This window comes from Megascapheus bottae, chromosome 9, assembly GCF_031878675.1.
Source record: "Megascapheus bottae isolate mThoBot1 chromosome 9, mThoBot2.hap1, whole genome shotgun sequence".
Lineage (NCBI taxonomy): Eukaryota > Metazoa > Chordata > Mammalia > Rodentia > Geomyidae > Megascapheus > Megascapheus bottae.
In genome coordinates this window covers 48,268,922-48,287,424 of record NC_143517.1, presented here as the reverse complement: position 1 = coordinate 48,287,424, position 18,503 = coordinate 48,268,922, and the positions used below count along the sequence as shown (strand labels likewise).

Here is an 18,503-nt window from a genome sequence, read left to right as displayed (position 1 = left end):
TTTGCCACCAAAAATCCAGAAGTGAGTTTGGCTCAATGATAGATTGCTTAACCTTGAGCAAAGAAAGCTCAGGGACAGGACCCAGGCCTGGGTTTCAGGCCCTAAACCTTAGAAAGAAAGAAAGAAAAGAAAAGAAAGAAAGAAAGAAAGAAAGAAAGAAAGAAAGAAAGAGAGAGAGAGAGAGACACAGAGAGAGAGACAGAGAGAGAGACAGAGAGAGAGAGAGAGAGAGAGGGGGGGGGGGAAGGAAGGAAGGAAGGAAGGAAGGAAGGAAGGAAGGAAGGAAGGAAGGAAGGAAGGAAAAAGAAAGAAAGGAGGGAAGGAGGGAAGGAAGGAAGAAAAGGAGAGAGAGAGGAAAAGAAAAGAAAAAAAAATTGAACAGTAAGTTGAAAGTATTTGGCAGCCTGGATTTATAACAAGCTAGTTATTAACATAAATGGAATTCTAATAATAAAAATAGAGATAGTTGTAGAGGAATCTTTGTCTCTCTGAAGAGATATTTCATGACACACTGAAAACTTTACAAGAAGGAATTGGAGACACACTAGGCCTCCTTGACACAGGTCAAAACTTTCTTAATAAGGACCAAGAATCACAACAAATCAGAGAAAGGCTAGATAAGTGGGACTGAATTAAACTGCAGAGCTTCTGTATGGCAAAGGACATAGCTAGTAAATTAATTAGGAAGCCTACAGAATGGGAGAAGATCTTCACTAACCATATAACGGACAAAGGCCTCATATCTAAAATATATCAACACCTCAAAACATTGAATCATTACAAAACTAATCTCCAAAGAAACAATCATCCCATCAAAAGATGGGCTAAAGACTTAAAGAGAGTCTGAAGAAGAAATAAGAATGGCCTATAGACACATGAAGAAATGCTCAACATCTCTGGTCATAAAAGATATGCAAATCAAAAAAACTCTAAAATTCCACCTCACTCCAGTTAGAATGGCCAGGATCAAGAAAACTAATAACAACAGATGCTGGAGGAGATGTGGCCAGGAGGGATCACTACTACACTGCTGGTGGGAGTGCAAACTCGTTCAACCACTATGGAAAGCAGTATGGCAGTTCCTCAAAAGACTAAACATAGAGATCCCCTAGAACCCAGCAATTCCACTACTTGGCATTTACCCAATCGTCCAGAAGGCAGGACATACTAACCCCACTAGCACAGTGATGTTCATTGAAGCAATATTTACCATAGCAAAGATATGGAACCAACCCAGATGTCCCTCACTTGATGAGAGGATCAACAAGATGTGGTATTTATACACAATGGAATTCTATGCTGCTATCAGAAAGAAAGACATGGCTCCATTTGTAAGGAAGTGGAAAGCCTTAGAAAAAAATCATATTAAATGAAGTTAGCCAGACTCAAAGGAACATAGGCTCAATGGTTTCCCTCATTTGCCACAATCAGTAGAAACCTTGGACTCTTCTAGCAGAGATTTGCAGTAGAGCAAAACCTAGATACATAAGGCCATACAGTATGACACTAAATGAAAGGATCTCTAGGATATAGAAACAAAAGCCATATAATGAGTGATTGTTTTCCTTAAAGTACTATGTTATCTCTCATCTCTTTTGCTTTCCCTTGGTTATCTCATATTGTTCACTTTGTTATCTGATATATTGGATATATGCGTATTTGGTTATTTGAAATTGGATAGGAAAGGGGGGAAAACAAGATGAGGGTGGGGGTGGGGGGGAAGGAAATGGGGACCAAGACATGAGAAAGGGTATCAATGTATGTGAAGTAATGCATCTTCTATCTGGTGAATGTAATGTAACCCTTCTATTAATTACAATAAAAATTATATGAAAAAAACAAAAAATATAATAAAAAGCCTTATTATAGAAACTAAAGAAAGAGAATTAGGAAATATAGCTGTGAAAGAATGGGGCTTTTGCCATCATTTTTCTTTTTTCTAAATCCAAGACTTGAACTCATGGCCTGGATTCTGTCCCTGAACTTCCTTTGCTCAAGGCTAGCACTCTACCAATTGAATCACAGAGCCACTTTTGTCTTTTCCTGAGTAATTTATTGAAGATAAGTGTCTCGTGAACTTTCCAGTACACACTGGCTTTGAACTGTGATCCTCAGATATTAGCCTCATTAGTAGCTAGGATTATAGGGCTGATACATCAGGACACATTTTGTTGTTGTTTTTCTTTTCATTTTTGATTTTGGATTGCCAAATATGCAGGCTAGTTAGGAGAATATTTTAACACTCAGAAAAGACAGCTGATGCTTAGCAATGATGAAAAAGTAGAGGGTTGAAGAAAGACAACACAAAATATAGGATTAAGAGGGACATTTTCCTAAATTCTTTGTTGCAAAAGCAAGGAAAACAATTGTAAATATACTGAGTTGATTTGTCTGCTGCTGGTAAGACTAGAATGTGCTGATCTCACTCCTTCTATTCTGTCAATAAATTAAATTATAAGGAAAAATTTCAAACAAAAGAGGAGGTGGAATGAAGACAAAGAATGAAGAAACCATAATAGAGAGGTCTTTAGTATTATTATTGCTGAAAGTAATATCCACCCGGCTGTGTATGAATACTTTTATTCTATTTCTGATTTTTAATTTTCTACGTATTTTATAAAATATTTTATTTTAGGGCTGAGAGTTTGGCCTAGTGGTAGAGTGCTTGCCTAGCATGCATGAAGACCTGGGTTCGATTCCTTAGTACCACATATATAGAAAATAGCAGGAAGTGGTGCTGAGAATCAAGTGCTAGAGCTCTAGCCTTGAGAAAGTCCAAGGACAGTGCTCAGGCCCTGAGCTCAAGCCTAGGACTGGCAAAAAAAATATTTTATAAAAACATCTCAGCAGCATTTTTTTCATATCTATATTAAACACTGGATTTTCCATTTTACAGTGAATCTAAATTTTTACGCAGCAGCATTGCTTTTATCAGTAAGTACCTGTCAGATTCTCACCAGTAGAGTATGACTTTGTATTGTTATTTCTGATAGTGGGATAAGTTGGTGCTATTGTACTTAAAAGTACTACTCTTTGAATTCAAATTCCAACTCTGTTAAAATCAATCAGTTCATATCTCTCAGGCTTGTTATATTTAAATATGCAGATTATCAATTCTTCATAAAAAATTTAAGAGTATAAATTTAGCCTCCAGTGTAGTGCCATGCATACTCTCTATTCTCAACAGAAAAAAGTGATTGCTGTTTTAATCAGTATTTTATTGGTTTCTATTATAAATTAATTGCCTCTTATGTTAAACAACTGTTTCCACTTCAATTCAAGCCAGTACGTAATAATGAAACATCATGGGTTATACTCTAATGTCAAATTCTATGCAAATGCTTTTGCTCTGATTAATAAATTAATAGATTTAAGATTTCATAAATGTGTATATTTTAGGATTTCTGTTAGCAAAACTTATAGATAGCTACATAATTGCTCTTCTGACTTTAAAATAACATTTAGGGCTTAATAACATGTTCTAGAAGTTTCCATTTTAGTAATTATTGTTGAATTTATACTATGGTCATTACTTCATGTAATCATATAAAATTAATCATATAACACCATTGGCTTTATCACAGACTATCATTTATTAATAGACACCCTTCGGATATTATATTGCCACATATATTCCCATTTAAACTGCCTCTAAATACTGGTGTAAAATTAAGCAGCTCCTCAGTTTTGTAACCCTCAATTTTCTCATGGGAAAAATAAGGATAATAAGAGCATCCAGGATTCTTGTGGAGTACATAAAATGAAGCCTAGAGCATGCTACCTTAAATGAATATAACCAATGAATAGTAGCAATATTAGCAATGTATACATACAATGTATGCTCTTATACACTTCTAGTCATATACAATTCATGATGATGATTTACTAAGAAATCATGTTACAGAAGAAACAAAATTCAGTTATATACCGAACCATCACTGGAAAATTCCTATTTAAATCCAATAAAAATATTAATGGACCATCCTGTTAAGGTGAAGAATACAGGGTAGGAATTTACCTCATTTTTGTCAATTTCATAGAATTTTTGTGAGTTAAATCCATATTGTGTTTGATGTCATAACATGTAAGTCAACTTACTTTCTAAAATGTCTCTTGCAGGTCACCATCAGAAGAAACAAAATAAAATAGTTATGACTTTATTTTTGATGGAACTTTACATATTAATAACTATTGAAAGGAGGCATGAATTGAATACTGATAGACTGAAGGCACATACATTCATTAGTGAGTTGTAAGGAATTTGATTAAAGAAATTTAGAACAGAACTAGAAATTCCGTGTGATCATACATTGCTTTCTTTTTTTCTTTTTCTTTTTTTTTTTACCCTTGTGGTCAAGGGGCTTGAATTCTGGGCCTGGGGGTTGTCCCTGAGCTCTTCAGCACAAGGCTACTGCCACAACCCCACATCTTGTTCTCTAATAATTAAATGAAGATGAGTCTCAAGGCTTTTGTAGTGCCTGAGCTGTCTTTAAACCACAGTCCTCAGGTCTCAGCCTTCTAAGTGGCAAGAATTACAGGTGTGATCCACCATATCTGGCTTTACTGCTTTCTTGTATGGGATTAAAAAATTGTTTCAAATAATGAATATAATACTTAATTGCCAAATTACCTTACTCTATATAAATAGCCAATACATTATGCCAGGCTAGAATACAACATGCATTACACTTCTACTGAAAAATGATTATAACAACAAAAAGAAAATGAAATTAAATATTGACATATATAGTTTCTGAAAAAGTTTGAAAAGTAATAAATAATAAAAAGCAATCATGGACTTTATGTGTCCAAATCTTAAATAAAATTATAATATTATATCATTATTTTAACCATTCTAATCATATGACATTATCTTGTTCTTAATTCCCAAGGAGATAATGCACAGTTCCTTAAATAGTTCTGTTCATAATTAGAGGGAAAAATGATTGATGTTAAAATCATTATAATTCTGTCTGCCCACAAACACAGGATAATCCGAATGGAAGGCAAATTGAATAAGTAAAGGAAACAAGATAATAGTATTCACAGCAAGTAATTGTTTCTTTATGTATGTAAGTAATTGGTTTTGGAACTTTAGCAATTCTGATATAAAAATAAAAGTCTTATACTCTTTCATTAAACTCCATCATTCTCTGTGTGCTTTAAAATTTTACTTCTAATTTGTTGATTAATTGAGAAAAAAAAAGGAATTGTGGGGATTTACCACCTTTCCTTTCAATCATCAGAATCCAAAGGTAAACATTCTCTCATTCATGTATTCACTGTCATATGAAAAACATTTTAGTTATTTCTTCCATTTAGATCATTAAAAGCAGGAAATATGAGAACAAAATCTTATTTTTCATGCTCAGCTAAGATATGATGATGTGACTGCTTACATTTCAGCATTTCTGAAATAGTCTTATGAATATACTTTCATTTTGCTGTTGAGTTTCTATTTTCTTGCTGTAATGACAAATCAAAGCCATGTGAGCTACACCTGAAACTCAAATCTTATTTTGGAAAATTTTCATCATAAACTTAACAATTTTCTGAATGGAACATTCAGTAAGGAGCCTTAAAAAAAACCTGAACAACCTCAGAAATATTTCATGTGACTTGTGGTTCCCTTTTGGTATAAAACTCCATTGCATATTTTCCAATTACATAATTTCTTTCTAATTTCTAATAAGTTTCAAAACATAAGTAGCAGATAAAGAACATATTCTTTACTCATCTATTGTAAATCGAACCCAAAGTCAGTTTCAGTTTTGGAGGAACAGAAAACTTTATAATTAGGTTTACCAAATGGATACTTTGTGAGAAACTTCATATACAGAGAGGGAAAATTTAACTGCCTAGATCTTATAAATCACAGTGCTTAAAAACTAAGACAATGCTCTTATCCTCTTTCCTTTGAGAGTCTTTAATATGGATTCAGTTGCAATGTTAATAATAAAAAACAGATCTTAACAAAAGCAATTGATGGCAGGACTGGGGTTGTGTTCAGCCCTGAGTTCAATAATAAAAAGAAAGAATGAACAAGTGAGCATTAAATAACGTATATTGGAATTTCTGCCAACTGTAAATTTTCTATTTATGGCTATCAGTTCTACCTTCTAGCATTACCTTACGAAGCTTATTTTATTTCATTCTTTTTTTTTTTTCTTTTGTTGGTCATGGGCTTGAACGCTGGCCTAGTAGTTTTCCCTGAGCTCTTCAGCTCAAGGCCGGTGCTCTACCACTCAAACTATAGCACATTTATTTCCAATTTCTGGTGATTAATTAGAGATAAGAGTCTCACAGACTTTCATTCCTGGGCTGGCTTTGAACTGTGATCGTAAGATCTCAGCCTCCTGAGTAGCTAAGAATACAGGCATGAGCCATCAAAACCCAGTTATTTTATTTCATTATCCCTTCAAAGGAGAATTTTTGTCTCTAGGACAATGAGAAATAGAAAACAATGTGATGTACCATTCAGTTCTTTAGATTCAGAACACTAATGGCTGGGGTTTCAATATAGGTTCTGCACTCCAGTTATTGTAAAAATCAAAGTAGTTCCTTGATCCCCCTGAACTTGTATCCAACATGAGTATGACAGAGGCATTTGGTTCCTAGGGTTGCTATGAAAATGGAAGGAATTAGACGGATAAAGTCTTAGGCAATTGCTCAGGAAAGTTGCCTTATCAGAAGAAGATTAATCAGTTGAAAAACTTTCTTCAAGTATAGCAGCTAGAAGCCAGGCTAGGTGGTAGATCATACCTGTAATCCCAGCTACTCAGGAGGCTGAGATCTGAGGACTGCAGTTCAAAGCCAGCCTGAGCACTAAAGTCAGTAAGACTCTTATCTCCAATTATCTACTAGAAAATGGGGAGTTGGACTATGACTCCAGGGGAACGGTGATAAGACTACCCAGGCCCAGGACAGAGGTAGGGCTGTAGCCTTGAGCTGACAGGGATAGTGCCCAGGGACAGTGCCCAGGCCGAGTGCCCAGGCTGTGTTCAAGACTCATGACCCACCAAAAACAAACAAACAAACAAAAAAGAATAACAGCTAGAACACCAACCATATTTGCTTCATTTATTTATTTAAAATATACATTTTGCAGCCCTAAAGATGCTGTTTAAATTGGTCCCTTAAGAACTTAGGCTCAATCGTTTCCCTCATTTGTCATAATCAGTAGAAACCTTGGGCTCTCCTAGCAGAGATTTGCAATAGAGCAAAACCTAGATACATAAGGCCATATAGTATGACACTAAATGAAAGGACCTCTAGGATATAGAAACAAAAGCCATATAATGAATGATTGTTGTCCTTAATGTCCTATGTTATCTCTCATCTCTTTTGCTATCCCTTGATTATCTCATATTGTTACTGTATCTTACTTTGTTATCTGATATATTGGATATATTTGTATTTGGTTATTTGAAATTGAATAGGGAAAGGGGGAAAACAAGATGAGGGGTGGGGGTGGGGGAAGGAAATGGGGACCAAGAAATGTGAAAGGATATCAATGTATGTGAATTAATGCATCTTCTATCTGGCAAATATCATGTAACCTCTCTATTAATTACAATAAAAATATATGAAAAAAATAAAAAATAAATAAATTGGTCCCTTAAAAGTAAATCTGTATCCATGTGACCATCTGATCTTGATGTATTCATGTAGTATCAGATTAACATCATGTCACTATTATTTATTATTATTATTAATGGTTTCCTGTTAATGTTCTCTTAATTTCCATACAATAAATGTTAGAACATTTTTTCTCTCCTAGCAGAGGATTACAATAGCTCAAAACCTAGGTACATAAGATCATATGGGTTGAGACTAAATGAAAGGATCTCTAGGATATGGAAACAAGAGCTTTTTCTTGTGTGGTTGTTGTTCTTAATATACTATGTTATTTCTCTTCTCTTTTTTGCCCTTTTATTAATCTCATATTGTTACTGTATCTGACTTTGTTGTCTGTTATATTATATACATATGTTTATTTGTTTATTTGAAATAGGAAAGGGAATGGGGGAAAACAAGATGATTGAGAGGGGGTGCAAGGAATGAAATGGGAACAAAAAAACATTAGAAGGGATGTCAATATGTGAGAAATAATGCACCTAATTCCTGGTGAATGTAACTGTAACCCCTGTATACATTACCCCTACAAATTTTTAGAAGTCCAATGTGCTATCCATTGTGCTATGAACTGAATTTTTTTTAACATATTATAGAAATGATCCCTGAAAGTATAATCTTTGAACTGAATTTTTTAATTGTAATTAGTAAAAGGGTTACATGATATTTGCCAGATAGAAGGGGCATTAATTCACATACATTGATACCCTTTCACATGTCTTGGTACCCATTTCCCTCCCCCCCCCCACACCCCCCACCCGTCTTGGTTTTCCCCCCTTCCCTATCAAATTTCAAATATCCAAATACAAATAAATTCAATATATCAGATAACAAAGTGAGATACTATACCAATATGAGATAACCAAGGGATAGCAAAGGAGATGAGAGACAACATAGTACATTAAGGACAACAATCATTCATTATATGGCTTTTGTTTCAATATCCTGGAGGTCCTTTCAATTAGCTTCACATTATATGGCCTTATGTATCAAGATTTTGCTCTATTGCAGATCTCTGCTAGTAGAGCCCAAACTGAATTATTTATTTATTTATTTATTTATTTATTTATTTATTTTTGTTTTATTTATTTATTTATTTATTGGCTAGTCCTGGGCTTGAGCTCAAGGCCTGAGCACTGTCCTTGGATTTTCTCAAGGCTAGAGCTCTACCACTTCAGCCTCAGCACCACTTCCGGCTTTTTTCTATGTATGTGGTACCGAGGAATCGAACCCGGGTCTTCATGCATGCTAGGCAAGCACTTTAACCACTAGGCCAAACTCCCGGCCCCAAACTGAATTTTTTAAAAAAGACTTTTTTTGCCAGTCTTCTTGGGGCTTGAACTCAGGGCCTGTGCACTGTCCTTCATATTGCCCGATGATGTCTTTGTTATATATGTGTATTAGATCAATAAGTGGCAACAAGCTTGATTGATGACCAAATGGGTTAAGATATTATTAATACATAACTATGTCTATTGATTTTTCATTTATCAATCAACCCAAACCACTTATGTATCTACTTGTTAAGTTTGTTCAGTTCTATTTATGTTAATTCATTTCATTGTAGTCCCTGCACCTGGTACAATACCTAACCTATATGTAATTAATAACATTGTTTATGTGCTTATAATCTAGCAACTTAGGTCATTCCTCTAGTATGCTAAATATTGAAACATAATTGGGAGAAGTGTTGAACCCTGCACTTATAAAGTGGATCAAATAAATATTTTAAGATCGTCTTTGTCTGAAATTTAAAATTGATATTGTATTTCCTTAATTTGCAAAACTGAAAATAAATATCAAATATTGCATTTACATTATGTATGCACATAAATGGATATTTCCTTGTAATTTCATACTACTTTCTTCTTTTCTAGTGATTTTTAACTCTTTTTCTTAAATAATTGTATGTTCATGTGGTTTTAAGAAATCTGTCCAGTTTTCTTCAATGCAAGGGTTATAGTATAATATCACAACCTAAAAACTGACATAGATGTAACTCACAACATGATTTATTTTTTATTACATTTCATTAATACTTTTTTTCTATACCAAGAATTGTTCTCAAGATTTTTTTTTAGTTTTTATTTTATTTTTATTGTGAGAGGAGTAAACAATGTTCACCAAGAAATGTACTCACTACCTTACATATGTAACTGTAACCCCTCAGTTCATCAACCTGAGAATAAAATTAAATAAAAAAGAATATTACATAATCAAATCAAATAGTTTTCTGAAAATATTTTTTCAGATAGTGTAATTTTCTTTCTTTTTTATTTTTATTGTATTTTATTGTTGGGATTACAGTTATATTCATCAGATAATGGATGAATTACTTTTCAAAAATTGATACTTTCTTCTCATGTTTTTGTCCCATTGTCTTTCCCCCAAAACTCTCCTGATCATATTGTTTTCCCCCTTCCTTTCTCTATTTCAAATGCATAAATAAATGTGTATACAATATAACCACAAAGTCAGGTCCATTAAAGAGAAAAGATTTAACTTCATGTAGTACATTAAGGACAAAAATCACACAGATAAACCTCTTGTTTCTATATCTTAGAATTCATTTTGTTTATTCTCATTCTGTATGATCTTATATACATACCTTTTGAGCTATTGTGGTTTTCTGCTAGGAGAATCCTAGATGTGTACTTAATTATTACAAATGTAGCACAATTTTCTTGACATTCATTTAAATTTCAGATGTGGATCATTTTGCTTTATTTTGGAATATCATTTCATGATGCAAATTTGATCATTTTTGGTGGGATAAATTTCCAAGGGGGAAGTTTCTGTGTCGTAGAGAATTGGCCCATTTTCCTAGTTGTTCTTTTTTTGGTAGTGGGGCTTGAACTCTGGGCCTGAGCTCTTCAGCTCAAAGTCCTCCCCCTGGGGCCTGAGCACTGTCCCTGAGCACTTCAGCTCAATGCTATGGCCCTACCCTTTGAGGAACAGTGCCACTTCTGATTTTCCTATGGTTAATTGGAGCTAAGAGTCTTAAGGACTTTAGTGCCTTGGCTGGCTTTGAACCTCGATCAGATCTCAGCCTCTCCTGAGTGGCTAGTATTACAGGCCTGAGCCACTGTGCTGGCCCATTTTCCTAGGTTTTTTTTTTCCCAGTTTTTTTTTTCCTACCAAAAATGGAAGAGGTTTTTTTTCCCACATAATTTAATGTTCTTACATATAGAAAATAAAAACATATCTGATATTTATGTGGTAATATTTTGATTTTTGTTGGTGGTGGTAGTAGAGCTTGAACTCAGGGCCTAGGTGTTGTTCTTATGCCCAAGGCTATTGTTCTGCCACTGGAACCATAGCACCACTTCTGCTTTTGTGGTAGTCACTTGGAGATAAGGGTCAGACAGCAATCCTCAATGCTAATCTTGCTGAATATCTAGGATTACAGGTGTGTACCACAAATGCCTGGAAATACTTTATATTTACATAACTATTACTATTGTTAAACCTCTTTCCATGTAAGTCTCCCGACTTTGGCTCTTTTGATTACATTGTTACTTTTCTGCTTCCTTTTTGTTAACAATTTGAGTTTGGAGAGTTTCTTTTTAAGAGACATTCAGTACAAGTGATCCCTCATGTAAGTTTCTTTTCCTAGTACACAGTTTCCTTTCCAATCTCTTCAAAGTATTGTTCTTGGAATATGCAATAACTTGGAGGACATTAAATATTTAGTTACTAAAATGCTGTGCCACTTCTCAAAAATAAATTATTCAACATAGAAAAGTGTTTATTGTTCAGGCATTTTTAAATTGACCACACATTTTTAATTATTTTCTAAAGACACATAAGATAGGAGAAAGGATCTAATATTTGAACATTACACTACTCTAGGATTTAGAGCATTGAAAATGATTTGGTTATTTCCAACCTGAAAGTTCTGTTTCTGTCTTTTGTTAGGCTCTGTTGCTACTGCATGTCGTGACCCTGGGATTCCCATGAACGGGACTCGAAATGGAGATGGACGAGAACCTGGGGACACTGTTGTTTTTCAGTGTGACCCGGGATATGAGCTCCAAGGACAGGAAAGAATAACCTGCATTCAGGTAGAAAATCGATACTTCTGGCAGCCCAGCCCACCAGTCTGTATAGGTATGATTAAAGAATAATTAAAATCTTACATACGTGTAAAATAATGGTTAAAAATTGCATTGATGTGGTAAAGAACCAAGGTTTAGAATAGATTATATATGCTTATGGAAGATTTCACAGGAGGACTAGCATCCAAACAATGTAGAAAATTATAAATTATCCTTATTTTTTCTATGATAATAAGGGCCCACAGTTTCATTAATTTCTCTATGTTTCCTGTATGTTACAAGAAATGCCATGAGCCAGGCATGATGGCTCAGGCCTGTAATCCTAGCTACTCAGGAGACTGAGATCTGAGAATCAAGGTTCAAAGCCCAGGATCTGAGACTCTTCTGTCCAATTAACCTCTAGAAAACAGGAAGTGGAGCTTGGCTCAAGGGTAGGGCAGTAGCTTTGAGCTGAAGAGCTCAGGGAGAGCGCCCAGGCCAATTTCAAGCCCCATTACCCCGCCCCCCCCCAAAAAAACAAAAAGAATGAAAGAAAGAAAGAAAAAAAGAAATGCCATGAATCATTTCTTTTGATTTGCTCTTCCTTATTTACTACATTGAGTGTAGTTTTACATTGTTTTCAAAACTGACTCTGATCACATATTTTAAAATTGCTACATTGATCTTACCTATGGTAATTCTTCTAAGAAGGAAATTTTATCAGTATAGATGACTCTTATTTTCTAAACATTGCCTTTCCAGTTAATACTGTTTTACAAAATAGCATCCGTTATTTTTTATTAAAAGATTCCATTAACATCATATTTATATCATATTTCAAATGTCATGTTTAATAAACTAGTAATCAAGAAAGGAATCTCTATATGCAATCACTCGCACATGGATTTTTTGTTTGTTGTATACTTTGTTTTTGTTTTTGATGATTTAACAGCAGCCTGATTTATACTACTAACTCTCTGACTCTAGAAACTCTAGGAAATTAAGATGCAAATAAATTTCACAACTGACTCAGAGATAGAGGAATATTCTACTTGTGGAATGGAAGTGAGGAAATCTGATACAAAAGGAAATATTTATTTAACTTTTTAATTATTTACACACACTGTCTATTTTACCATAAGCTTCTAAGGTTCCATAGTTTTCCTCCTTTTTTTTTTTTGGTTTATGTACATAAGTTCCTGGACCCTATTTCAGGACCCAATGCTCACACTTGAAAGTTTTTAAATATATTTGAATCAAAGTTTTAATGTGTTAATTTACAATATATTCAATTTAAGTATAAGTTTCATATTCTAATTGTCTGAAATCTGGCTGTATTTCAAAGACAGGATCATTTTGTGAAGGAAGAATAGTAGACTATCACAGAATTGATATAGAGATTCCTGTTTATTTTGATTCTTATCCGTGAATATCACTATTGAATAATTAGAAGAGCTAGAATTTGTTAATTACTTTATGGATAAGTCTAAAACATTGAACAGGTATAAGAAAATTACAGAAAACACTAAACTTTAGGTACAAAAGATTATTTTGAGATAGGTTATTCTAAAATTTCATTTCTAGACAATAATATTCTTCAAATAGCAGGTCCTAATTCCTTTGTTTCCTTTATCAGCCACATCTTTATCTAGGTGACAGGTACATTAGTAACTACTTTTTTCATATATTTTTTATTGCAATTAATAGAAGGGTTACATTATATTCACCAGATAGAGAGTGCATTACTTCAAAACACTGATATCCTTTCTCATGTCTTAGTCCCCATTTGCCTCCCCGACCTCCACCCCTCCTCATCTTGTTTCTCCCCCCATCCTACTTCAAACAACCAAATAAACATATATACAATGTATCAGATAACAAGGTAAAATACTGTAACAATATGAGATAACCAAGGGACAGCAAAAGAGATGAGAGATAAAAGTACATTAAGGACAACAATCACTCATTGTATGGGTTTTGTTTCTATATCCTGGAGGTCCTTTAATTTAGCATTATTCTATATGGCCTTATGTATTTAGGTTTTGTTCTATTGTAAATCTCTTCTAGGAGAGCCCAAGGTTTCTACTGATTATGACAAATGAGGGAAACCATTGACCCTATGTTCCTTTGAGTCTGGCTAACTTCACTTAATGTGATTTTGGCTAAGTCTTTCCATTTCCTTCAAATGAGGTGATGTCATTCTTTCTGACAGCAGCATAGAAATCCACTGTGTACAAATACCACATGTAGTTGATCCATTCATCAACTGACGGGCATCTGGGTTGGTTCCATATCTTTGCTATGGTAAATAGTGCTACAATGAACATTATTGTGCTAGTGGATTTAGTATGTCCTTGTTTCTGGACAATTGGGTAAATGCCAGTAGTGGAATTGCTGGGTCGTAGGGGAGCTCTATGTTTAGTGTTTTGAGGAACTGCCACACTGCTTTCCATAGTGGTTGAGCGAGTTTGCACTCCCACAAACAGTGTAGTAGTGATCAGCAGGTCCTAATTCTAAGAGAAAAAAGTAAAGTGCTAAATCTTCCTTAAATAGTGTAAGTTTTAAAGTTTCTGTATGGATTATGTTACTGTGTATTATTTTTTAGGAAAGGAAAGATAGCTTCAGGAGGAGATACGTATTAGAGCCTATCTGAGAAAGAAAATAACTTTAAAAAAATATCTGAAAAATTGCTAAGGCTGCAGAAAGTTTGACCTCTAAAACAGATAAGAAACAACTGCATGACTGGAAATATTATGCTAAAGATTAAACCCTGAACTTTTTAGAAACTCTATAAGTCTATGTCTCAGATCCAAGAGCATAAAGCATTTTGCTTACATGTAGAAGCTGTCAGCCTGAGAACAAGTCCCAAACAGAAGGAAGTCATCTACAGAGAGATAATAGAATCCATTCCAACAAAATTGACAGTGTGAAGATTATTTTGACATTGCCAGAGGGAAAGTAGCAACATTCAATAAGAAGATAAATAACAAAGACTTTATTATAGGTGGGACTGATGAGAAAGACAATAGAAATAAACAAAACTAAACTGGGAGAAAAAATTAAGAAGATTGTAAGATAGTTATCTGTTGATGATGCTTTCGAAACTGCCTCCCAGAAAATTATATCTGCAACCATTAATGTCACTACTCCACAAGTTGATATAAATCCATGCTGTATAATTATTACAGATAGATAGATATGGTTGTTTATATATCACAAACATTCCTTTATTTTGGTGATAAAAACATACATTTATATGTATAAATATGTACATAGAATCTCAAAAAATAATAATGATTAATTTTGCTAGTAGAAAATCTGTAAAACCGATAGGACTCCGGTTTCTCACAACCTGTAATCCTACTTACAGGGGTGATCTGGGGATTGTGATTTAAAGCTAGCCATGGAAGAAAAGTCCAAGAAACTCTTATCTCCAATTAACTGTAAGGGTTGGAGAAAGGAGACTTCCATATGCTTATTCAGGCAGAAAAGAGTTTACTAGATCGAACTTCGGGTCCACAGAAGTAGTGTGCAAAGGGAGAACTTAACAGATAGATGAAGAGAAGAATAAATATGGAGAGGGCCAGGAGGAGGGATGCATGTAAAGGATGTGGAAGTGACCTCAGAGTCTGGGGAACCTCTCACTGTCTAAAGAAGGTGTGGCCTGGGTAGATGGAGGAAGTCACCTCAGAGGATGGGAGGATAAATAACCTCTCATTTCCTTCAGGTGTTGCAGTTGCCTGGGTTACAGGTACTACCTGGGAACCTCTAGGGATGGTCACATGCTGACCTGCCAAGAGAGAAAACAAAAGGAAGGGGGTTATCTTTCTCTGGCAGGCCAAAAAATATACATACCTACCCTTTGATAGTTATAAAGGTGCACTGATCTTCCCTAGCTACATCCTGCTGGCAAAGGGCATTGACATTAGGATAGAAGGTCGAGATATTTTCTGGTCTGAGAGAAAGCAGCAGTAATGGTTCCTTGGTGATGGATGAATGTATATATCTTAGGATGAAATCTGACAAGGTAGGGTTTGAACAATATTAGAAAAGGAAAACATTAGCACACAAATATTAGAAGGAAGGGCAGCCACTCATTCATGGAAGAAATAAAAAATGAGATGACTTGGCTAGTTCCTATTTTCTGCTTTCCAGCATTCCTGGAGTTGGTAAATCATGTCCCTAACTATACCTGATCAATTAACATCTGGTGACTGGGAAGAGAAGAGCATGGTGTACTGGCTAAGAATAAGCAGTGAGAAGCTGGGCTGGATTGGAGTGGTTAAGGACTGATGGGATGCCTTGATCATTTTTTTGTAACTGGGTGGATGTTTGGACTACACAGTATGGATGGGAAACACAAGAAGGAAGGTGCCAAGGCAAACTATCCTGAGTCCAAGACTCCCTACCCGGCTAAAAGTTAGACAAATATAAATATTAGATAGACATACTTATGAACTAATCTCTTTTGAACTTTGGACTCAGGCTAATTTTGAAATGGCAACCACAAACTGACTCCATTTAGAATATGATATCCTCTTATCTGCAGTTTTTCCAGCTGCTTCTGGATGATTACCAGAGCAAACTTTATCCTGGGAGTATCTGCTCCTTTCTGGGATAATGTCCCATTTGCCATTTTTGCTCTTTGTGGAATAGCATGTCCTATGTTTGGGGGTGGGAAAGGATTGAAAGATCAAATGAGAGTCAATGCTGAGAGAGACCCTTTGTAATTCCAAGTGAAACTTAATAATAATCAATTGATGTGAGGTAATAACCTTTAGACACAGTTGTCAGGACCCAAATCCTATGAATTTCTTTGTTGTTTGAGTTTAAAATGTCCCAGGTTTTTAAGCCTGCTGAGTCAGTTAAGACTTGGTTACTGAGAACAGCAAGCACTTTTTTTTTCTTCCTTTGAGCCTGTGGAGCCTATTACGTAGTTTCAATTAAAGCCTAAAAGCAAATAATTTCAGGAAATATCCTGAATTTCCTGAAATACGTTGACTTGAATGTGCAGAGATTGGAAGGAAGAGTAAGTTGCGTGGGCGTTGGAAGGTTGCCTGAAAACCAACCTCGTGGCCAAGATGGATAATTTGTGGACAAGTCACAATAGTAAGGACACTTGGTATAGCTTTATTGAATAAGTAAGCAAGCTGACAAGCAGACAATAGATGAGCAGATCAGCAGGGACCCACCTGAGTGTGGGTGTTCTCAAATGAATAGAGAGAGAGCTGGGAGAGTAAGGGAGGGAGAGGTCCTATTATATTTACAAAACAAGTAAAGTTAGCTTTCCAGAGGAAATGTCTGGGAGAGTTATGCCCATACCACCCTATGTCAGCCTGTGGAAATCACAGAGATTAACAGTCAACAGAGGAAGTTTGCCTAGAGAAAAAGACAGAGAGGGACAGGAGCAAGGAGAGCCTGAATGTATCCTCTGTCCACTTACCATTGGGTTGGCAGAAATTGTTGCAATAAAAATGAGATGTTTTGGCTTTATGGAGTTGTTTAGAGGGAACCTGGTGAGGACATGGAGAGGAGGCAAGGAGTCTGGAAGGAAGTAGAAAGGCAAAGTCTGGAAGGTCATAAATAAGAGGAGTCAAGAAACAGGTTTCCTAGTTCACCCAAGATTTCTCCAGCTGAGTATCACATTCTCTTTTTGAGGCATCTCAAAATGATAATAGACTGGCCAAGAAAGGCATAGGGATTCTTCTGGAATGGCATCATGTGGACAAAGAGACAAATGAACATAGGGCCCCTAGAAATGAGTCACTCACCAGACATAGACAGGAAGCAGGTGTCTGTCTTGTGAATGTATGACTACCAAGGGTAAAGATGAGTGTGCTGAAATGGGGTGTATTTCTTCAGCAGTTTGTGTTCAAGGAATGGGGCCAGAGGATGCAATGACCCTTGGAAAGAGAAGCATAGGGAATCCAGCAACTCCTGACACTAATCCCTCCTGGGTTCCAGCACCATAGGAAAAGGTTGCAGAAAGAAGAGCTCCATGTGGTTGTTCCCGCAGAAGAGAGTTTATTAGCAGAATTGAACCACTGGGCCACATAAGATGTAGTGTGCAGAGGGAGAACTGATGATGGAGAGGAAAGATATGTGTGGAGAGAGTGGGGAGGAGGTATGGCTACAGTGTATGGCCTCAGAGCCTGGAGAAACTCTCACTGTCCTAAGGAGTCATGGTGGGGAGCTGGTAAGAATGCCACCTTAGAGAAAGTGACCTCATAGGACCTTGCACTTAAGAGTTATTTATTTGGGAGGAAAGAACAAGATAGAGGAGAAAGTTACAACAAGAAAAGACTAAATAAAGACATCTGGATTTCCAAGCAATAAGAAAAGAAGTTATTGTTTCTTGCTAAATATAATTTTTAAAAAATATAATTCTAAATATTATGGCAATATTTTCTTATGATGAAAATGTTAGTACCATTCTCTCCGATATGACATAACACCCGCCTAAATTCCCTTCTCCCTTTGGTGATTTGTACTGTTAAATATTTTAGTATGCCTGTAGGAAAATAAAGTGTACAGGTGCAAAGACAATGAGATTAGATTTCCCTTTGAAAGAAACGTAGGTTGTAGTGCATTAAAACAGATCCAAATATAGTGAGAAGAGACTTTTATTCAGAAAATATTGTTTTACAGCTGTGGATATAAAAAGCAGAAATTATGTTATAGGTAGAATACTTCACTAGAGAGAAAGATCTAGTACCAGTAGAATTTCACGAAAGACATGAGTTAGGCTGAAGCAGTGTTTACTATTGTAGAATATTAGAATGGAAATTCTAGAGTGTAAATTAGAGGAAATATTGTCTGTTGGCATGAATT

The 18,503-nt window shown here is 35.4% G+C and overlaps 1 protein-coding gene across 3 annotated transcripts in view; it reads left to right on the top strand.

The window, feature by feature from the left end:
• Nucleotides 1–18,503, top strand: part of Csmd3 (CUB and Sushi multiple domains 3) — an 842,017-nt gene that overhangs the window by 613,088 nt on the left and 210,426 nt on the right. For all 3 annotated transcript variants that reach the window (XM_090339296.1, XM_090339294.1, XM_090339297.1), the window contains one exon: nt 11,554–11,745. In XM_090339296.1, the coding sequence (XP_090195422.1) occupies nt 11,554–11,745 (192 nt within the window). The remainder of the gene's footprint in view (nt 1–11,553; nt 11,746–18,503) is intronic.